This window comes from Schistocerca serialis, chromosome 12, assembly GCF_023864345.2.
Source record: "Schistocerca serialis cubense isolate TAMUIC-IGC-003099 chromosome 12, iqSchSeri2.2, whole genome shotgun sequence".
Classification (NCBI taxonomy): Eukaryota; Metazoa; Arthropoda; class Insecta; order Orthoptera; family Acrididae; genus Schistocerca; species Schistocerca serialis.
In genome coordinates this window covers 77,843,565-77,867,900 of record NC_064649.1, presented here as the reverse complement: position 1 = coordinate 77,867,900, position 24,336 = coordinate 77,843,565, and the positions used below count along the sequence as shown (strand labels likewise).

General features: G+C 47.8%; 1 protein-coding gene and 1 pseudogene across 1 annotated transcript; one reads left to right on the top strand and one right to left on the bottom strand.

The window, feature by feature from the left end:
- Positions 1 to 296: 296 nt before the first annotated feature.
- LOC126427946 (uncharacterized) lies at positions 297 to 23,572 on the bottom strand. The gene is made up of 4 exons (XM_050089837.1): positions 23,561 to 23,572; positions 3,202 to 3,802; positions 945 to 1,282; positions 297 to 908 (listed from the first exon to the last, which is right to left on the bottom strand). Exons 1-4 carry the CDS (start codon positions 23,570 to 23,572, stop codon positions 297 to 299), a joined length of 1,563 nt encoding a protein of 520 aa, XP_049945794.1.
- On the top strand, positions 1,439 to 1,555 carry LOC126428572 (5S ribosomal RNA; annotated as a pseudogene).
- Positions 23,573 to 24,336: the final 764 nt, after the last annotated feature.

Genomic DNA, 24,336 nt, shown 5'->3' with positions numbered 1-24,336 from the left:
GAAAAATTCCTGCCAGTACCCAGTACCTAGGTCTATTGCTGAACTTTCCAAACGGCATTCAGTAATTTATTTGTATTTACACTAACTCATGTAACTGAAGAAAAATAAGTGGGAGTTTAAACTTAACCTCAGATTAGACTGAATGTTAGATTAGCACCAGCTCAGATATGCTTCACCCTGTACTCTTCTAATTCCAAAGCTCTGGAATAATTAGCACATTTTGTAACGAGTAATACCAGAAAAGTTCTTGGCGTATCATTCCTAGAATGCTTGCAGTGAGGGTAATGGATTTTCGCTTAGTACCCTGCATCATGGTGTTCATATCCACCATGGTGGTCTTCATGATGGTGGTCTTCATGATGGTAGTCTTCATGATGTTCGTGCACTGGGTACGGCACATGTTTAACGACCTCATATGGCACAGGCTTGGGAACAGGAACTTTAACTGGGACAGGTACATGCTTCTCTACATGATAAGGTACAGGTTTTTTCACCTCTACTGGATATGGTTTTGGCACCTCGACTGGGTAAGGCTTGTCGACTGGCACTTTCACTGGATAAGGTACCTTCTTCTCCACCTCTAGTGGTACTTTCTTCTCTATCTCCACCGGGTACGGTTGTTTGACTTCAACCGGATACGGCTTCGGCACCTCGACAGGGTACGGTTTGTCGACGGGGACCTTCACCGGGTATGGCACGTGCTTGTGGACTATATAGGGCACCGGTTTCTTAACTTCGACTGGGTATGGCTTAGGTACTTCCACAGTGTACGGCTTCTCGACGAAAACCTTGACGTGGACTGGGTACGGCTTGTCAACCGGTACGTGGATCGGGACTTTGACTGGGACCTTGTAGGGCTTTGGTACTGGAACCTTGACCTCCACCGGGTACGGGTGTGGTACGTGTACCTTCTTTTCCACATATACCGGATATGGCTTTTCCACGTGTACGGGGTAAGGTTTGGGTACAGGCACCTTCACTTCCACAGGGTAGTGGACCAGTTTCTCCACAGGAACTTTGTATGGGACTGGCCTTTCGACGGGAACTTTGACTGGGACGTGTATCTCCTTGGTGACGGGGTACGGCACCGGCTTGGGCACATGTACTGGGTAGGGCTTGTCGACAGGTACCTTAACAGGGTAGGGCACTTTCCTCTCAACAGTGTAGGGCACGTGCTTGGGCACTGGGACGTGGACTGGGTACGGCTGAGGTACCGGCACCGGTATCTTCTTCGTCAGCGTCGTCGAGGGCACGTCTTTCACTGACACGTGCTCGTGGTGACCTGTGGGACGTGCGAAAGGAACAGTGAATAACAGCATCGATTTCCACACAGACCAGTAACTGTATTGGTTAGATGTAGATCCGTTCAAGCTTGTGGCATGCAGAAGAGCCTTTTGCGTATGTAGTAAAGATTAATGAGCAGTTTACACGAACAGACGGCAACGGCCTTGCCGCAGCGGATACACCGGTTCCCGTGAGAACCCCGAAGTTAAGCGCTGTTGGGCGTGGCCGGCGCTTGGATGGGTGACCATCCAGCGTCCATGCGCTGTTGCCAATTTTCGGGTGCACTCAGCCTCGTGATGCCAATTGAGGAGCTACTCGACCGATTAGTAGCGGCTTCGGTCAAGAATACCATCATAACGACCGGGAGAGAGGTGTGCTGACCCCATGCCCCTCCTATCTGCATCCTCCTCTGAGGATGACACGGCGGTCGGATGGTCCCGGTAGGCCACTCGTGGCCTGAAGACGGAGTGCTTTTATACGAACAGAAGCTTGGACAATTTTTGTTGTTTACAGATCCTTAGGACCTTCTATTTGAGTGTTAGTACGCACAAATTAGTTACTGAGTTACTTTCTTTCAGGAACCACATCCAACAGCTTTCCCCGCGCAAATGACGTGACATATGGAAAGTACTTCAACCTTGAAAAATTAGGACATCTAAATGAAGAATTTTCTAAGAAATTCGAGGCAATACAGTGTGGTTGGGAAGGGAGTGAGACAGGGTTGTAGCCTCTCTCCGATGTTATTCAATCTGTACATTGAGCAAGCAGTGAAGGAAACGAAAGAAAAATTCGGAGTAGGAATTAAAATCCATGGAGAAGAAATAAAAACTTTGAGGTTCGCCGATGACATTGTAATTCTGTCAGAGACAGCAAAGGACCTGGAAGAGCAGTTGAATGGAATGAATATTGTCTTGAAAGGAGGATATAAGATGAACATCAACAAAAGCAAAACGAGGATGATGGAATGTAGACGAATTAAGTCGGGTGATGCTGAGGGAATTAGATTGGGAAATGAGACGCTTAAAGTAGTAAATGAGTATTGCTATTTGGGGAGCAAACTAACTGATGATAGTCGAAGTAGAGAGGATATAAAATGTAGACTGGCAATGGCAAGAAATGCGTTTCTAGGAGATGAAGAAGCTTGCAAGGGATAGAGTATCATGGAGAGCTGCATCAAACCAGTCTCTGGACTGAAGACCATAACAACAACATACCCTCCACTGCTATTGCTCCCACCTGCAGTCTGCGAGTCGTTATCGCACATTAACGTTGGATATAGGCGGTGGTGTGATTGGACTGTGTATTTCTTCTGCTGCATCCTTCCAGGACTACTAGTCATGCAAGGTATCTAGGAGAACTACTGTGAAGTTTGGGAGGTAGGAGACGAGGTAATGGCGGAAGTAAAGCTGAGAGGGCGTGAGTCGTGCCTGGGTAGTCGATTCGATAGAGCATTTGCCTGCGAAAGCAAAGGTCCCAGGTTTCAGTCCAAATCAGAGCAGATACAACTGCAGAATGATTTTTCATTCTTGAAGACTTCCTAACAAAAAATTGCTCTGAGCACTATGGGACTTAACATCTGAGGTCATCAGTCCCCTAGAACTTAGAACTACTTAAACCTAAGGACACCACAGACATGCATGCCCGAGGCAGGATTCTAACCTGCTACCGTATCGGTCGCGCGGTTCCAGAATGAAGCACCTAGAATCGCTCGGTCACACCGGCCGGCACTTCCTAACACTTCAGAGAAATAAATGCTTACAGGTTATGCGCGTCTTGCGTGCAGATAAAGCAGGGGACAACTGCTCTGAATTGGGGTGCAAGAAGTTCGCAAACCTGCTCCCATCCAGTCAAGGAGAAACAAGAAGAAATAGGAACAGCTCCTATGCAACAGTTCGAGAAACCCACAGGTATACACACCTTTGTCACCATATCCATAACCGCCGCCATATCCACCGCCTCCGAATCCTGCATCGCCTCCGAATCCTCCGTCGCCACCGTAGCCACTGCCGCCTCCGAAGCCACTACCGCCTCCGAAGCTACTGCCGCCTCCAAAGGCCGTCTCGTCCCCGAAGCTTGTGTGGCCGCCGAAGGATCCGTCGCCCCCGAAGTCGGCACCGCCCCCGAAGTGGTGTCCGCCGCCGTAGTCTCCGCCGCCCCCGAATCCCCCGCCGCCGTGCAGCTCCCGCTTGTCCTGCCGGCGCTCGCCTTCGCCTCGGCCCTCTTCATCGCTAGCCTTCTGCTCCTCCCGCTTCTTCTCTTGACTGCTGGTGGCTGCCGCCTCCTGGTCCTCCGCCTCCACCACCGCCCCCGCTTTCTTCTCCGTGCTGCGTGCGGCGGAGGCGGCGGCGAGAACGCCGATCGCCAGCAGGAATATTCCGAGTCGCTGGCCGCGTGAAGTGCACACATTATACACGAGCGCTCCATACTCAAGAGAACAAGCAACTCCGAGAGCACAACAAATTCCGGAGAGCGTAACATCACTGCGTTTCTGTGCCGAGTCCGGAATTTTTTGTTGACGCTTAGAATAAACATAAACACCAGCACAGTTAATTTATCCATTCTAGTATTTTATCCACCTTCACCAACTATAGTTGTATAAACTGATGCCCCAAAGAAACAGGTATCTGGTGCAGTTGTTAGATCGGTTACTACTGCTACAATGGCAGGTTATCAATATTTAAGTCAGTTTGAACGTGGTATTATAGTCGACGCACCAGCGATGGGACACACCATCTCAGGTGCAGCGATGAAGTGGGGATTTTCCGGTACGACCATTTCACGTGTGTACCGTGAATATCAGGAATCCGGTAAAACATCAAACCTCCGACATTGCTGGTACCGGAAAAAGATCCTGCAAGAACAGGACCAACGACGACTGAAATGAATCGTTCATTGTGGCAGCAGTGCAAATCTTGCGCGAATTGCTGCAGATTTCAATACTGCGCCACCAACAAGTGTGAGTGTGCGAACCATTCAAGGAAACTTCACCGATATGGACTTTTGGAGCCGAACGCCCACTCGTGTACCCTTGATGACTGCACGACGCAAAGCTTTACGCCTCGCCTGGGCCCGTCAACACCGATATTGGACTGTTGATGCTCGAAACGTGTTGCTGGTCGGACGAGTCTCGTTTCAAATTGTATCGGGCGGATGGACATGTACGGGTATGGAGACAACCTCACGAATCCATGGACCCTGCATGTCAATTGGGGACTGTTCAAGCTGTTGGATGCTCTGTAATGGTGTGGGCCGTGTGCAGTTGTAGTGATATGGAACCCCTGATATGTCTAGATACGACTCTGACAGTTGACACGTACGTAAGCATCCTGTCTGATCACCTGCATCCGTTCGTGTCCATTGTGCATTCAGACGGACTTGGGGAATTCCAGCAGGACAGTGCGACACCCCACACGTCCAGAAATGCTACAGAGTGGTTTCAGGAACACTCTTCTGACTTTAAACACTTCCGTTAGCCACCAACTTCCCAGACATGAACATTATTAAGGATATCTGGGATGCCTTGCAGTGTGCTGTTCAGGAGAGAACTTCAACCCCCTCGTAATATCACTGATTTATGGAGAGCCCTGCAGGATTCATGGTGTCATTTCCCTTCAGCACTACTTTAGTCGAGTCCATGCCACGTCGTGTTGCAGCACTTCTGGGTGCCAGCGGGGGCCCTACGCGATCTTAGGCAGGTTGTAAGTAGGCTGTTTAGGTTTTTATGTTGGTAACGCCATTTAGCGCTCTGTATGAAAATCACTGGCTGTGCTGTGTGCAGTCTGTGGCTGGTTGGCATTGTTGTAATATTCGCTATTGTAGTGTTGGGCAGTTGGCTGTTAACAGCGCATAGCGTTGCGCAGTTGGAGGTGAGCCGCCAGCAGTGGTGGATGTGGGGAGAGAGATGGCGGAGTTTTGAGAGCGGATGATCTGGACGTGTGTCCATCAGAGACAGTAAATTTGTAAGACTGGGTGTCATGAACTGATATATATATATATATATTATGACTTTTGAACACTATTAAAGTAAATACATTGTTTGTTCTTTATCAAAATCTTTCCATTTGCTAACTATGCCTATCAGTAGTTAGTGCCTTCAGTAGTTAGAATCTTTTATTTAGCTGGCAGTAGTGGCGCTCGCTGTATTGCAGTAGTTTCAGTAACGAAGATTTTTGTCAGGTGAGTGAGTCATGAAAGGTATAGGTTATTGTTAGTCAGGGCCATTCTTTTGTAGGGATTATTGAAAGTCAGATTGCGTTGCGCTAAAAATATTGTGTGTCAGTTTAAGCACAGTCATTTACAATTTTTCTAAAGCGACGTTTCAAAACAAGTGTCTGGTGCAGTTGTTAAATCGGTTACTGCTGCTACAATGACATGTTAGCAATATTTAAGTCAGTTTGAACGTGGTATTATAGTCGGCGCACCAGCGATGGGACACACCATGTCAGGTTTAGCGATGAAGTGGGGATTTTCCCGTACGACCATTTCACGAGTGTACCGTGAATATCTGGATTCCGGTAAAACATCAAACCTCCGACACTGGTGCTGCCGGAAAAAGATCCTGCAAGAACAGGACCAACGACGACTGACGAGAATCGTTCAACGTGACAGCAGTGCAAATCTTCCGCAAATTGCTGCAGATTTCAATGCTGCGCCACCAACAAGTGTCAGTGTGCAAACCATTCAACGAAACATCACCGATATGGACTTTCGGAGCCGAACGCCCACTCGACACAAAGCTTTACGCCTCGCCTGGGCCCGTCAACACCGACATTGGACTGTTGATGACTCGAAACGTGTTGCTGGTCGGACGAGTCTCGTTTCAAACTGTATCAAGCGGATAGACGTGTATGGGTATGGGGACAACCTCATGAATCCATGGACCCTGCATCCCAGCAGGGGTTTGTTCTGGCTGGTGGAGGCTATGTAATGGTGTGGGCCGTGTGCAGTTGTAGTGATATGGAACCCCTGATATGTCTAGATACGACTCTGACAGGTGACACGTACGTAAGCCTCCTGTCTGATCACCTGCGTCCATTCATATCCATTGTGCATTCCGACGGACTTGGGCAATTCCAGCAGGACAATGCGACATCCCACACGTCCAAAATTGCTACAGAGTGGTTTCAGGAATACTCTTCTGAGTTTAAGTACTTCCGTTAGCCACCAAACTCCCCAGACATGAACATTATTAAGGATATCTGGGATGCCTTGCAGAAGAAATCTCCACCCCTCGTACTCTTACGGATTTATGGACAGCCCTGCAGAATTCATGGTGTCAGTTCCCTTCAGCACTACTTTAGACATTAATCGAGTCCATGCCACGTCGTGTTGCAGCACTTCTGCATCCTCTCGGGGCCCTACAGTATATTAGGCAGATGTACCAGTTGCCCTGGCTCTTCAGTGTATATGGAAATAATCATTACCTAGTTGCGTAAAAGAGCCGGCCGAAATGGCCGTGCGGTTAAAGGCGCTGCAGTCGGGAACCGCAAGACCGCTACGGTCGCAGGTTTGAATCCTGCCTCGGGCATGGATGTTTGTCATGTCCTTAGGTTAGTTAGGTTTAACTAGTTCTAAGTTCTAGGGGACTAATGTCCTCAGCAGTTGAGTCCCATAGTACTCAGAGCCATTTGAACCATTTTTTGCGTAAAAGAAATTTACTTTGTTAACCTGTTTCAGGCACTTAGTGAAACCTATTAAGAAATCAAATTTCTTTTAGGCAGTTGGCTGCTCATTATTTGGATATATTTATCCATTACTTAAAAATACAAGTTTGACTATAAAATAACGGGACTGTTACTGTAAAACACTTTACTTCAAAAACACACGTATCCACCTATGTCATCCTCAATACACGAGTACTGCCCTCCTATATCCCTATAACGCTCCGTACGAATTTTCTATTCATGGAAACAGTGGTGAAAGTCTTCCTCTGTGAACGCTTTGAGGACGCGTTCCGCATTTTCTATCACTGCTTCAATGGACTGAAATCCTGTTCCTTTCAAGGGATTCGGTACCAGTTGAAATCTTGAAATTTTAAATTTTTGTTGTTTCCATCGACCTTAGCTTACAGAATATCCCCTTTTTAATGATCTGTAATACACTCCTGGAATGGAAAAAAGAACACATTGACACCGGTGTGTCAGACCCACCATACTTGCTCCGGACACTGCGAGAGGGCTGTACAAGCAATGATCACACGCACGGCACAGCGGACACACCAGGAACCGCGGTGTTGGCCGTCGAATGGCGCTAGCTGCGCAGCATTTGTGCACCGCCGCCGTCAGTGTCAGCCAGTTTGCCGTGGCATACGGAGCTCCATCGCAGTCTTTAACACTGGTAGCATGCCGCGACAGCGTGGACGTCAACCGTATGTGCAGTTGACGGACTTTGAGCGAGGGCGTATAGTGGGCATGCGGGAGGCCGGGTGGACGTACCGCCGAATTGCTCAACACGTGGGGCGTGAGGTCTCCACAGTACATCGATGTTGTCGCCAGTGGTCGGCGGAAGATGCACGTGCCCGTCGACCTGGGACCGGACCGCAGCGACGCACGGATGCACGCCAAGACCGTAGGATCCTACGCAGTGCCGTAGGGGACCGCACCGCCACTTCCCAGCAAATTAGGGACACTGTTGCTCCTGGGGTATCGGCGAGGACCATTCGCAACCGTCTCCATGAAGCTGGGCTACGGTCCCGCACACCGTTAGGCCGTCTTCCGCTCACACCCCAACATCGTGCAGCCCGCCTCCAGTGGTGTCGCGACAGGCGTGAATGGAGGGACGAATGGAGACGTGTCGTCTTCAGCGATGAGAGTCGCTTCTGCCTTGGTGCCAATGATGGTCGTATGCGTGTTTGGCGCCGTGCAGGTGAGCGCCACAATCAGGACTGCATACGACCGAGGCACACAGGGCCAACACCCGGCATCATGGTGTGGGGAGCGATCTCCTACACTGGCCGTACACCACTGGTGATCGTCGAGGGGACACTGAATAGTGCACGGTACATCCAAACCGTCATCGAACCCATCGTTCTACCATTCCTAGACCGGCAAGGGAACTTGCTGTTCCAACAGGACAATGCGCGTCCGCATGTATCCCGTGCCACCCAACGTGCTCTAGAAGGTGTAAGTCTACTACCCTGGCCAGCAAGATCTCCGGATATGTCCCCCATTGAGCATGTTTGGGACTGGATGAAGCGTCGTCTCACGCAGTCTGCACGTCCAGCACGAACGCTGGTCCAACTGAGGCGCCAGGTGGAAATGGCATGGCAAGCCGTTCCACAGGACTACATCCAGCATCTCTACGATCGTCTCCATGGGAGAATAGCAGCCTGCATTGCTGCGAAAGGTGGATATACACTGTACTAGTGCCGACATTGTGCATGCTCTGTTGCCTGTGTCTATGTGCCTGTGGTTCTGTCAGTGTGATCATGTGATGTATCTGACCCCAGGAATATGTCAATAAAGTTTCCCCTTCCTGGGACAATGAATTCACGGTGTTCTTATTTCAATTTCCAGGAGTGTACATATATACAGGGTGTTACAAAAAGGTACGGCCAAACTTTCAGGAATCATTTCTCACACACAAATAAAGAAAAGATGTTATGTGGACATGTGTCCGGAAACGCTTAATTTCCACCTTAGAGCTCATTTTAGTTTCGTCAGTATGTACTGTACTTCCTCGATTCAGCGCCATGATTTCATACTGGATACTCTACCTGTGCTGCTAGAACATGTGCCTTTAAAAGTACGACACTACATGTGGTTCATGCACGATGGAGCTCCTGCACATTTCAGTCGAAGTGTTCGTACGCTTCTCAACAACAGATTCGGTTACCGATGGATTGGTACAGGCGGACCAATTCCATGGCCTCCACGCTCTCCTGACCTCAACCCCCTTGACTTTCATTTATGGGGGTATTTGAAAGCTCTTGTCTACGCAACCCCGGTACCAAATGTAGAGACTCTTCGTGCTCGTATTGTGGACGGCTGTGGTACAATACGCCATTCTCCAGGGCTGCATCAGCGCATCAGGGATTCTATGCGACGGAGGGTGGATGCATGTATCCTCGCTAACGGAGGACATTTTGAACATTTCCTGTAACAAAGTGTTTGAAGTCACGCTGGTACGTTCCGTTGCTGTGTGTTTCCATTCCATGATTAATGTGATTTGAAGAGAAGTAATAAAATGAGCTCTAACATGGAAAGTAAGCGTTTCCGGACACATGTCCACATAACATATTTTCTTTCTTTGTGTGTGAAGAATGTTTCCTGAAAGTTTGGCCGTACCTTTTTGTAACACCCTATATATACATACATATATATATATATATATATATATATATATATATATATATATATATATATTATTGCCTTACTTCTGGATTGTTTATTCGTTTAAAGAAAACACTGTGTGGGCGTGACAATTTTCTAAGAATCTGAACAGTTGAAGAATTTTGGAGATGGTGACTAAAGAGCTTTCAAAGCAGTTGTGGAAGAGAAGCCTTATGGAGACAATGCAGCTATCATTAAACTGAAGTGCATAGGTCATGTAAAAAAGCGTACAATGCTGCATCGACTGGAAACTGCATACAAGGGAAAGTAATTTGTAGGAGGAAGACGATTCTGTGGTAAGAGTAAACTCTCAGATTCTATCATAGATAAAATCCAAAACTACTATGACATGATCACGAGGCAAAATGTTAGCATCGTAGGAGACGAGAAAAGCTGTATGGGCAGTTTTGTTTCACCTCTCTTCAACGGATGATAAAAGCCTTCCAGAAAATGATTCAAGGTGAAAATGCAACAGAGCACAGAATAATGGCGAGAAATTTATTCACAGACGAGCTATAACTTTTGCCGCAGTGGAGGTGTTGAGAGAAGTTTTCAAGACATTTGTCGGATGTAAGTCTGCCGAAGAAATGACTTCATAGCGGCGCCTAGAATCGCAAAGAGTCCATCAACAGCGTAATCTGTGCCATAATTCCGAAAACAGTGTTTGTGTCAACTTGTACCCTGCATTTTGGTGTCTTTAATGCTGTGGTAACGTAGCGTGAAAGAAATATTGCGAGGTGTGAAGCCCTGAAAAAACTGCTCCGAACAGTTGGTCGTTTCGTAGTGAAAGAAAACCAAATATCGAATTCAGATAAAGGAAGACAGAGCAACGAGCAGGAAAACGGGCATTGCAATATGATATGGTAGAGCATGCAGACAATCCATCTTATTGGGCTAGAATGCATTGACAACTCTCATGGATGTTTTCCGTATTTTTTACGTGTACTTTTCGTCAGCTTCTACTTTTAGAACTTTTTCAAAACTACAGGATACACTAAGCTGAGTACAAAATGTGGTACCAAATGTGTAACCTAGAAGACATATGTCTTACAAATTTTTATTTCCAACAGTTTCTGATAAAGTGTACCTATCGCAGGAATAAATTTTACATTATTTATAATAGGGATTACCAACCTGACCGGACTAACTTCATGCATATTTGACCTTAGGGAATACATACAGTTATATAGTCCTAGGTCAGGCGAATAAGATGGGTGGTTTAACAATGGGATGCTGAACTTCGGTAGAAACTTCTTAACAGACGATACTGTATGAGCAAGTGAGTTGTTTTGATGCAGGACCCGTGACTAGTTCGTCCACAATTCGGGTCTTTTTTTCTTATTTTCTTACGGAGTAGAGCAAGAACCTCAAGGTAGTAACCTTGATTAATAGTTCAACTTTCAGGAATCCAGAAAAGAAACATAATTTTATGAATATCGGAAACAAAACTTCATCACTTCGAATGTTGAGTTGCTCTTTCGAGATCTTTTCGGTCTCGGTGAAATTGAACCAATCTAGTGGGTGGGTGGATTGGCGCTTAGTTTTCAAAGTTGCCAGTTGCCAGTCTCTTTATTATTAATACTAATATTGACAAGCTAACACGTAAGTTCCCAAATCCTGGCACCTTACACCATTTGCAGCTGCTAAGTCGTAATTTGCGCACGGTTCGCGGTTGCCACGGCAGGCGCTTAGGAAGTACACAAACGTCAGAGCTGGTACAGGGTGTTTCAAAAATGACCAGTATATTTGAAACGGCAATAAAAACTAAACGAGCAGCGATAGAAATACACCGTTTGTTGCAATATGCTTGGGACAACAGTACATTTTCAGGCGGACAAACTTTCGAAATTACAGTAGTTACAATTTTCAACAACAGATGGCGCTGCAAGTGATGTGAAAGATATAGAAGACAACGCAGTCTGTGGGTGCGCCATTCTGTGCGTCGTCTTTCTGCTGTAAGCGTGTGCTGTTCACAACGTGCAAGTGTGCTGTAGACAACATGGTTTATTCCTTAGAACAGAGGATTTTACTGGTGTTGGAATTCCACCGCCTAGAACACAGTGTTGTTGCAACAAGACGAAGTTTTCAACGGAGGTTTAATGTAACCAAAGGACCGAAAAGCGATACAATAAAGGATCTGTTTGAAAAATTTCAACGGACTGGGAATGTGATGGATGAACGTGCTGGAAAGGTAGGGCGACCGCATACGGCAACCGCAGAGGGCAACGCGCAGCTAGTGCAGCAGGTGATCCAACAGCGGCCTCGGGTTTCCGTTCGCCGTGTTGCAGCTGCGGTCCAAATGACGCCAACGTCCACGTATCGTCTCATGCGCCAGAGTTTACACCTCTATCCATACAAAATTCAAACGCGGCAACCCCTCAGCGCCGCTACCATTGCTGCACGAGAGACATTCGCTAACGATATAGTGCACAGGATTGATGACGGCGATATGCATGTGGGCAGCATGTGGTTTACTGACAAAGCTTATTTTTACCTGGACGGCTTCGTCAATAAACAGAACTGGCGCATATGGGGAACCGAAAAGCCCCATGTTGCAGTCCCATCGTCCCTGCATCCTCAAAAAGTACTGGTCTGGGCCGCCATTTCTTCCAAAGGAATCATTGGCCCATTTTTCAGATCCGAAACGATTACTGCATCACGCTATCTGGACATTCTTCGTGAATTTGTGGCGGTACAAACTGCCTTAGACGACAGTGCGAACACCTCGTGGTTTATGCAAGATGGTGCCCGGCCACATCGCAAGGCCGACGTCTTTAATTTCCTGAATGAATATTTCGATGATCGTGTGATTGCTTTGGGCTATCCGAAACATACAGGAGGCGGCGTGGATTGGCCTCCCTATTCGCCAGACATGAACCCCTGTGACTTTTTTCTGTGGGGACACTTGAAAGACCAGGTGTACCGCCAGAATCCAGAAACAATTGAACAGCTGAAGCAGTACATCTCATCTGCATGTGAAGCCATTCCGCCAGACACGTTGTCAAAGGTTTCGGGTAATTTCATTCAGAGACTACGCCATATTATTGCTACGCATGGTGGATATGTGGAAAATATCGTACTATAGTGTTTCCCAGACCGCAGCGCCATCTGTTGTTGAAAATTGTAACTACTGTAATTTCGAAAGTTTGTCTGCCTGAAAATGTACTGTTGTCCCAAGCATATTGCAACAAACGGTGTATTTCTATCGCTGCTCGTTTAGTTTTTATTGCCGTTTCAAATATACCGGTCATTTTTGAAACACCCTGTATCTACTAAAAATTACAACTTAGTTGTCCTGTCTGTTCCCACTAAACGTCACGATGGTTGCTTGAGCTGGTGCTGCTAGCAGACTCTCCCACTAGCCAAGATTCGCAGATTTTATCACTCTTTCCACGAAACTGGAATCATTTTCTATGGCATTCAGAGTGTCGGTACAACATTTTCGGGAGCTTCTTTTCGTTGGGTCGTGAGAGTATTCGCCGCCAGTTTCGCAAACACTTTTCTCTTATTAAATCGTTTGCGTAAAATTTGCGTTACGTATTATTGATGAATTCCTACAGTTTCTGCAATCGATCGAATACTCAAGCGGTGGTCAGATCGAATCATTCGTTTTTGATTTTGAATTGCCTCCGGGGGATAAGACATGTTCAAAGCCTTCTCACCCATCTTGGAAACGCTTGAAGCACTCTAAAGCTCCCGGTCTTCGCCATACAGTTATTTTAGTAAAAAAAAAAAAAGGTTTCAGTTGCAAGCTGCAGAAACTTGACAACGACCGGGAGAGCTGTGTGCTACCATATACCCCTCCGTACCGCCTCCGATGACGCCATTTTGAAGGCGAATGAATTTTTTCGTTTAGAAATTGAAGAAAAATAAGTTCGCTTTATATTGGGTACGTTCCAGTATACTGTGACAAAACTCATATGCTAGCAATATGCATGTATACACATGGCGTTAGTATCGCGTACATAAGACACAAAATGGCAGTATATTCTCAGAGCTGTCATTTGTACTCAGGTAATTCATGTGGAAAGTATCCGATATGATTACAGCCGCAAGACGGGAATTAACAGACTTTGAACGCGGAATGACAGTTGGAGGTAGACGCATGCGACATCCAATTTCGGAAATCGTTAGAGAATTCAATATTCCGCGATCCACAGTGTCAAGAGTGTGCCGAGAATACCAAATTTCGGGCATTACATCTCACCACGGACAACGCAGTGGCCGACGGCCTTCACGTAACGACCGAGAGCAGCAGCGTTTGAGTAGAGTTGTCAGTGCTAACAGACAAGCAACACTGCGTGAAATAACGGCAGAAATCAGTGTGGCCACGGCAGCAGGCGACCGACCCGAGTGCCTTCGCCAGCAGCACGACTGCGGCGACTTTTCTGGGCTCGTGAAAATATCGTTTGGACGCTAGACGACTGGAAAACCGTGACCCGGTCTAATGAGTCCCGATTTGGGCGCTAGACCACCGGAAAGTCGGGGCCTGATAAGAGGACTCCCGATTTCAGTTGGTAAGGGTGGATGGCTGGGTTTGAGTGTGGTGCAGGTACCACGAAGCTATGAACCCAAGTGTCAACAAGGCACTGTGCAAGCTGGTGATAGTCTCATAACGGTGTGTGCTGTATTTGCACGGAATGGACTTGGTTCTCTGGTTATGACTACCTGGAGACCATTTGGAGCCATTCATATTCATGTTCCCAAACAACGATGGAATTTTTGCAGATGACAATGCGCCATGTCACCGGGCCACAAAGTTTCGCGATTGGTCTGAAAACCATTCTAGACAGTTTGGGAGAATGATTGGGTCACTCAGATCGCCCAACATGAATCGTATTGAATATTTATGGGACGTAATCGAGAGGTCGTTCACGCACAAAATCCTCTGCAACGGTAAGACTTTCGCAATTACGGACAGTTGTAGAGAGAGCATGGGTCAGTCTTCCAACGACTTGAAGAGTCCATTCTGCATATGCCGGGCAAAAGGAACTCCGACACGATGGTTGGAGGTAAAAAATGATTCCAATGGCTCTAAGTACTATGGGAGTCAACATCCGAGGTCATCAGTCCGCTAGACTTAGAAATGCTTAAACCTAACTAACCTAAGGACATCACAAACATCTATGCCCGGGGCAGGATTCGAACCTGCGACCATAGCAGCGGCGCCGTTCCGTACTGAAGCACCTAGAGCTGCCGCTCGGCCACAGCGGCCGGCAGTTGGAGGTATCTTACTATTTTTGACATCTCTTTGTATACCGCTCGTGTTCTCAGCGGCTTCCGGCACTGTGGACGATTCGAGACAGCTTGCGTGCTGAGGCCGACGGAATGACGTCACGAGGTGAGCGTCTCGCAGCGACTGGCTGCATACAGTACACGGCTGGCTGTTCCGTGTTGTATACTGTCGCCGGCGAAAGTGGGACCCAGCGGGCGCCCTGCGCTGTGCACGAGGAACTGCCGTACCCCGCATGCGGGACAACTTCCGCCCGGCGCAGCGGGGTGTGACATGCAGCCGCTACGTAGAGTCGGCGAAGTCAACAGGACGCCTGAGTGGGGTGGCGGCGCCGTTCTGTTTACGACCGATATGCTAGCAGGGCAGGTAGTAACAGCACATGCTGTAGCATCACGAAGCCTATGAGATGCTAGCGTGCAAAGTTATCCATAAGGTACCGTTTCCGCCGCCGTCTATAGTGTAGAAGGGGACACTTGCCCAGGATTCATGTCTACGATCGGTTTTAGACAGAATTGGATGGATCAGACGCGGCTCATAGTTAAAAGCTGTGAGGTGGAGACGCCCCGAAATATGCACCACTGGCCAGTAAAATTGCTACACCCAGAAGAAATGCAGATGATAAACGGGTATTCATTGGAGAAATATATTATACTAGAACTGACATGTAATTACATTTTCACGCAATTTGGGTGCATAGATCCTGAGAAATCAGTACCCAGAACATCTACCTCTGCCCGTAATAACGGCCTTGATACGCCTGGGCATTGACTCAGACAGAGCTTGGATGGCGTGTACAGGTACTGCTGCCCATGCAGCTTCAACACGATAGCACAGTTCATCAAGAGTAGTGACTGGCGTATTGTGACGCGCCAGTTGCTCGGCCACCATTGACCAGACGTTTTCAATTGGTGAGAGATCTGGAGAATGTGCTGGCCAGGGCAGCAGTCGAAAATTTTCTGTATCCAGAAAGCCTCGTACAGGACCTGTAACATGCGGTCGTGCATTATCCTGCTGAAATGTAGGGTTTCGCAGGGATCGAATGAAGGGTTGAGCCACGGGTCCTAACACATCTGAAAAGTAACGTCCACTGTTCAAAGTGCCGTCAATCCGAACAATAGGTCTTTTCTTTTTTTTTTTTTTTTTTTTTTTTTTTTTTTTTTACTATGGGACTCAACTGCTGAGGTCATTAGTCCCCTAGAACTTAGAACTAGTTAAACCTAACTAACCTAAGGACATCACAAATATCCATGCCCGAGGCAGGATTCGAACCTGCGACCGTAGAGGTCTTGCGGTTCCAGACTGCAGCTCCTTTAACCGCACGGCCACTTCGGCCGGCGAAGAATAGGTGTCCGAGATGTGTAACAAATGGCACCCCATCCCATCACGCTGGGTGATACGCCAGTATGGCGATGACGAATACACGCTTCCAATGTGCGTTCACCGCGATGTCGCCAAACACGGATGCGGCCATCATGATGCTGTAGACAGAACCTGGATTCATCTGAAAAAATGACGTTTAGCCATTCGTGCACCCAGGTTCGTCGTTGAGTACACCATCGCAGGCGCTCCTGTCTGTGATGCAGCGTCAAGAGTAACAGCAGCCATGGTCTCCGAGCTGATAGTCCATGCTGCTACAAACGTCGTTGAACTATTCGTGCAGATGGTTGTTGTCTTGCAAACGTCACCATCTGTTGACCAAGAGACCGAGACGTGGCTGCACGATCCGTTACAGCCATGCACATAAGATGCCTGTCATCTCGACTGCTAGTGATACGAGGCCGTTGGGATTCAGCACGGCGTTCCGTATTGCCCTCCTGAACCCACCGATTCCATATTGTGCTAACAGTCAATGGATCTCGACGAACGCGAGCACCAATGTCGCGATACGATAAACCGCAATCCGACCTTTATGAAAGTCGGAAACGTGATGTTACCCATTTCTCCTCCTTAATCGAGGCATCACAGTAATGTTTCACCAGGCAACGCCGGTCAACTGCTGTTTGTGTATGTGAAATCGGTCGGTAGGTGTCACCAACCTTGTGTGAATGCTCTGAAAAGGCTAATCATTTCCATATCACAGCATCTACTTCCTGTCGGTTAAATTTCCCATCTGTAGCACGTCATCTTCGTGGTGCAGCAATTTTAATGGCCAGTAGTACCAGTGAGAGTGTTGTTCGTGTGTAGAATGGGGAAAGCGCGCGATCTGTCTGAGTTTGACGGTGAGCATATTGTGACGGGCCGGAGGCCGGGCACGAGCATTTCACAAACTGTATAGCTTGTCGGGTGTTTGAGAAATGTTGTGGTGCGTGTCTTCAGCACGTGCCGAAAGCAAGGTGAAACCACGCCCAGACTTCGTGGGGTTGGGAGGCCACCCCTCATTGCAGATGTGGGACTTCGTAGGCTGGGCAGTAGCCGACGACCTAGGTGTGTGCCAGAATTAACACCACAACATCGGCAACTACTACTCAGATGGGTACTTGACCATCGGCACTGGACGATGGCGCAGTGGCAGAGCGTTGGATGGTCTGACGAATCGCGATACCTTCATCACCATGTCGGTAGGAGGACGCCAACCCGTCGTCTTCCAGGGTGTGTGTGTCTGTGATCTTAATGTAATGTCTCTTGCAGCGGTCTCTCCGTGATACACTCCTGGAAATTGAAATAAGAACACCGTGAATTCATTGTCCCAGGAAGGGGAAACTTTATTGACACATTCCTGGGGTCAGATACATCACATGATCACACTGACAGAACCACAGGCACATAAACACAGGCAACAGAGCATGCACAATGTCGGCTCTAGTACAGTGTATATCCACCTTTCGCAGCAATGCAGGCTGCTATTCTCCCATGGAGACGATCGTAGAGATGCTGGATGTAGTCCTGTGGAACGGCTTGCCATGCCATTTCCACCTGGCGCCTCAGTTGGACCAGCGTTCGTGCTGGACGTGCAGACCGCGTGAGACGACGCTTCATCCAGTCCCAAACATGCTCAATGGGGGACAGATCCGGAGATCTTGGTGGCCAGGGTAGTTGACTTACACCTTCTAGAGCACGTTGGGTGGCACGGGATACATGCGGACGTGCATTGTCCTGTTGGAACAGCAAGTTCCCTTGCCGGTCTAGGAATGGTAGAACGATGGGTTCGATGACGGTTTGGATGTACCGTGCACTATTCAGTGTCCCCTCGACGATCACCAGTGGTGTACGGCCAGTGTAGGACATCGATCCCCACACCATGATGCCGGGTGTTGGCCCTGTGTGCCTCGGTCGTATGCAGTCCTGATTGTGGCGCCCACCTGCACGGCGCCAAACACTCATACGACCATCATTTGCACCAAGGCAGAAGCGACTCTCATCGCTGAAGACGACACGTCTCCATTCGTCCCTCCATTCACGCCTGTCGCGACACCACTGGAGGCGGGCTGCACGATGTTGGGGCGTGAGCGGGACGGCCTAACGGTGTGCGGGACCGTAGCCCAGCTTCATGGAGACGGTTGCGAATGGTCCTCGCCGATACCCCAGGAGCAACAGTGTCCCTAATTTGCTGGGAAGTGGCGGTGCGGTCCCCTACGGCACTGCGTAGGATCCTACGGTCTTGGCGTGCATCCGTGCGTCGCTGCGGTCCGGTCCCAGGTCGACGGGCACGTGCACCTTCCGCCGACCACTGGCGACAACATCGATGTACTGTGGAGACCTCACGCCCCACGTGTTGAGCAATTCGGCGGTACGTCCACCCGGCCTCCCGCATGCCCACTATACGCCCTGGCTCAAAGTCCGTCAACTGCACATACGGTTCACGTCCACGCTGTCGCGGCATGCTACCAGTGTTAAAGACTGCGATGGAGCTCCATATGCCACGGCAAACTGGCTGATACTGACGGCGGCGGTGCACAAATGCTGCGCAGCTAGCGCCATTCGACGGCCAACACCGCGGTTCCTGGTGTGTCCGCTGTGCCGTGCGTGTGATCATTGCTTGTACAGCCCTCTCGCAGTGTCCGGAGCAAGTATGGTGGGTCTGACACACCGGTGTCAATGTGTTCTTTTTTCCATTTCCAGGAGTGTATTTTCAGAAATTTTATTAATTATGTAACTCAGTACATATCTCGAAATATCTCTTCTTATCTTACCGATTATCAATGCAAAGTAGTTTCAAACCCAATTATTCCTTGGAGCGTCCATTTACTCCGTGGAATAGCTTCTCTGCTATCTATGTTTTCTCTTATGAAAAGAATAGGGGACTTCTTGCCGATTAGTCGTGAAAGAAGAATGTATATGTATGTATTGTTGAGCTAGTCGCCATCTTAATGAGCTTCTGTATGAGAAGGAATTTAATACATGAACTAAACTAAAGTAAGTGTGTTCGCGTATTATTTAACTGATTATTATTATTGACAGTGTCTGCTTACTACGCTGTGTTGCACGGGATCAGTGGGGAACGTCTGATTTACACTGGACGAACCTGCCGTTTTGTATGCTCAAGATATCCAGTTACTTCAAATAAATAGGCTAACACGGTCATACCAGCAGATCTCCGGTCTTCTTCATGTGATCACCGAAAGTTAATACTTATTACAAATGTTTCCAGGAGATCGACTGACAATTTTTGTCGCACCGAGACTTCGAAATTGCTTCACTGCCTTATGGAATTTAAGTTAAGCTTAATTTAATCAGGATAGAACAGTATTGAACTGTGTGAATGTGATAAGCCTGCTTTGTCAATGAAAATTCCTTTAATATACGCATGTTTTTACTATCCTGATCAGTGAAGCTAAATCAGGCCGGTGTGAGAGACGTTTTTAAATTTTAGATCCCATACAAAATATATTAAATTAAGGTATGAATTTTGAAGGCCATGATTACTAGCATTTTTCTAGCCTTTTTTGCTTCGAATGATCGTTCCTGTCATATTACTGAATATTTACCGTCCCTCCTGGAGCACCCTTCACAGAAGGTGTAAGTCAATTATCTACTTTGCCCCGAAGATTAAACTAGGGAAAAATAACAAAAACTGAAAAAATTTCTCTCACAATAGGACTGAGTTGGGCAGTGTTCAACGTTAATGCTGACCAACAAGCATGTTCCAACAATATGCGTATACTGCCAGTTACGAACTACGGTCTGCAAACAATGACTATAAGACAAATGAACATAAACTACAGGGGACGCAACGAGCCATGGAGTGACAGATGGTAGCAGTCAGCGTCAGGGATCGGATTCGATAGGCAGACACTAGGAGAAGAACAAACGTAACAGATGACCTAAAGGGAATTGCAAGACTGAAACTGTATTGAATCGGACGAGTAGATAAGATCAAAGCAGATGGCCCGATAGAACTGTTTACTGGAGACAATGGGACCGCATCGGAGGTTCTGGAAGACCCCAAAAGAGGTTGCTTGATGACGTGAAACTGCCGACTGGAGAGGATGGTGCCAGGAAAAAAAAAAAAGACCGTGAGGGGAGTAAACCCATGGGACAGTGATATGCACATATTGCGATGGCGGTAGTATCGTGTACACTGGTTGTAACAGGGAAGCCCATCGACGGAGCTGTTATTTGTACTCAGGTGATTCATCTGAAAAGATATCCAACGCGATTAAGGCCGCCCGACGAGAATTAACAGAGTCTGAACGCGGAATAGTAGTTGGAACTAGAAGCAAGGGACACTCCAATTCGGAAATAGTTACGGAATTCAGTATTCAGAGATTCACAGGGTCAAGAGTGTGGCGAGAATACCAAATTTCAGGCTTCACCTGTCATCATGGGCAACACAGCAGCCGACGACCTTCACTTAACGACCGATAGCAGCGGCGCTTGCGCAGAGTTGTCAGTGCTACCAGACAAGCAACACTGCGTAAAATAACGGCGAAAATCAATGTCGGACGTACGACGATCGTATCCGTTAGGACAATGTGGCGAAATTTGGCGTTAATGGGCTGTGACCGCAGACGACCGACGTGAGTGCCTTTGCTGACAGTACGACATCGATAGGAGCGCCTCTCTTGGGCTACTGACCATGTGGGTTGGACCCTGGACGAATGGAACACAGTGGTGTGGTCAGATAAGACCCGATTTCAGTTTGTAAGAGTAGGTTTCGAGTGTGGCGCAGAGGCCAGGAAACCATGGACCCAAGATCTCCACAGAGCACTTGTGTAGGCTGGTGGTGGGTTGACAATGGTGTGGGCAGTGCTCACATGGAACTGACTGGTTCTTCTGGTCCAAGTGAACCGATCATTGACTGGTTATGACTATGTTCGGCTATTTGGAGACCATCTGCAGCAAATTCATGTTCCCAAACAAAGACGGAATTTTAATGGATGACAGTGCACTATGTGAGAGGGACACAAGTGTTCACGATTAGTTTGAAGGACATCCTGACCAATTCGAGTGAACGATTTGGCCACCCAGATCGCCCGACATGAAACTCATTGAACATTTATGGGACGCAATCGAAAGGTCAGATTCAAAAAATGGTTCAAATGGCTCCGAGCACTATGGGACTTAACATCTGTGGTCATCAGTCCCCTAGAACTTAGAACTACTTAAACCTAACTAACCTAAGGACATCACACACATCCATGCCCGAGGCAGGATTCGAACCTGCGACCGTAGCGGTCACGCGGCTCCAGACTGAAGCGCCAGAACCGCACGGCCACACCGGCCGACGAAAGGTCAGATAGTACACATAATCTTGCACAGGCAACGATTTCCAATTATGGACGGCTATAGAGGTGGCATGGCTCAATATTTCCACCGACTTGTGGCGTCCATGTTATGTCGAGTTGCTGCACTGCACTGGGCAGAAAGATATCCAACACGATATTAGGAAGAATCCCATGTCATCTCAGTGTGTAGAGGAGCCCTATATTCAGCTGTGAGTAATCAACGTGGCTGATTGCCATGAAGGACCCATGTTCAGTGGTGCTACAGCCAAAAATTTTTCACAGGAGGGGAGGACTGGAACAGTGTTCTCTCAATCTCCTGATGTCAAAACAGGAGCTATTTGAGTGAGAAGTAGGGATTCCAAGGCCTCCAGAACCGACAACAGGGGGGGGGGGGGAGTGGTGTGAAACGACGCCCCTCCATTGTTGTTGTTGTTATCGTCTTCAGTCCTGAGACTGATGCAGCTCTCCACGCTACTCTATCCTGTGCAAGCTTCTTCATCTCCCAGTACTTTTACTGCAACCTACATCGTTATGAATCTACTTAGTGTATTCATCTCTTGGTCTCCCTCTACGATTTTTACCCTCCACGTTGCCCTCCAGTACTAAATTAGTGATCCCTTGATGCCTTAGAACGGGTCCTACCAATCGATCCCTTCTTCTAGTCAAGTTGTGTGACAAATGTCTCTTCTCCTCATTAGTTATGTGATCTGCCCATCTAATCTTCCGCATCCTTCTGTAGTACCACATTTCGAAAGCTTCTATTCTCTTCTTGTCCAAACTATTTATCGTCCATGTTTCACTTTCATACATGGCTACACTCCATACAAATACTTTCAGAAACAACTTCCTGGCATTTAAATCTATACTTGATGTTATCAAACTTCTCTTCTTCAGAAACGCTTTTCTTGCCATTCCAGTCTACTCCGACCACCATCAGTTATTTTGCTTCCCAAATAGCAAAACTCATCTACTAGCTTAAGTGTCTCATTTCCTAATCTAATTCCCTCAGCATCACCCGACTTAATTCGACTAAATTCCATTATCCTGGTTTTGCTTTTGTTGATGTTCATCTTATATCCTGATCTTCCAAGTCCTTTGCTGTCTCTGACAGAATTACAATGTCATCGGCAAACCTAAAAAATTTTATTTCTTCTCCGTGTATTTTAATAGCTACTCCGAATTTTTCTTTTGCTTCCTTTACTGCTTGCTCAATATAGAGACTGAATAACATCGGGGATTGGCTACAACCCTGTCTCACTCCCTTCCCAACCACGCTTCCCTTTCATGCCCCTGGACTCTTGTAACCGCCATCTGGTTCAAAATGGTTCAAATGGCTCTGAGCACTATGGGACTTAACATCTGAGGTCATCAGTCCCCTAGAACGTAGAACTACTTAAACCTAACTAACCTAAGGACACCACACACATCCATGCCCGAGGCAGGATTCGAACCTGCGACCGTAGCAGTCACGCGGTTCCGAACTGAAGCGCCTAGAACCGCTCGGCCACCACGGCCGGCAACTGCCATCTGGTTTCTGTACGAATTGCAAATAGCCTTTCGCTCCCTGTCTTTTACCGCTGCCACCTTCAGAATTTGAAAGAGAGTATTCCATTGAACATTGTCAAAAGTTTCTCTAAAATGCTAGAAACATATGTTTGCCTTTCCTTAATCTTTCTTCTAAAATAAGTCGAAAGGTCAGTATTGCCTCACGTGTTCCAACATTTCTACGGAATCCAAACTGATCTTCCCCGAGGTCGGCTTCTACCAGTTTTTTCCATTCGCCCCTCCGTACCACACTAAAATGACGCCATTGGTTAAGGACGACTTGGTGGTCGGTCGGTACCCGACTGGCCCATACGAGGCCATAACAAAGGAGCTGTATCCAGCAGTAGATTCAGATAGGCCTAAGAAGAATAGTGTTACCAGTTTATGAACCTTGCACTTCTTCTGAGATCGTTCACAACACTGGAAAACGCACTGGAACGCGGGATGCTACGCTCTCCGGCCTCGCGGTGCAGCGCTCGGATAGCGGAGGAAAACGCACTCACCTGGATCCCCATGTCCGTCCGGTTCGCCACTGCAGTAGCGGATGCCTTAGCCGTGCCACGGCAGGCGCTATATAGCGGTCGCTTTCTCCCGCGGAGCGAGTCGGTACCACACGCACCGCTAAGAGTTCCCCTACCCTGCGCGCTAGCCTGCGGGGGCGTCACGGCGAGATGTGCGCCCAGAGAATTACCTCCGCGCCGTTCCAACCCGGAAGCGGCATCCGCGGCTTCTCTTCCGTCAGATGCCGCAGCGTTTAAATTAGGGGTCCCTCACGCGCGCAAACTCGTCTGCGTCCGTGTGTCACAGTAGAGGGCTACACCGGCCGGAGCCGACCTTGAAAGTAGTCTAAGGAGTTTTAGCTAAGACAACCAGTATGTTGTCGTGGATGGCGAGTATACATCGCAGACACTGGTATTGTCAGCAGAGCCCTGGGGAAGTGTCATAGGAGCGCTCATGTTCTCTACTTATGCTGCATCTCACAATTCGTGTTACACACTTCTAAAACTTGTACAAGGGACTTAGTAGCTCACATTTTAAATACGAACCCATGTCCGGAACGTCATCCAACGACGCTACAAAGTCAAAGCATATAAACTACTGGCCATTAAAGTTGCTACACCAAGAAGAAATCTAGATGATAATCGGGTATTCATTGAACAAATATATTATACTACAACTGACATGTGATTACATTTTCACGCAATTTGGGTGCATAGATCCTGAGAAATCAGTACCCAGAACAACCACCTCTGGCCGTAATAATGGCCTTGATACGCCA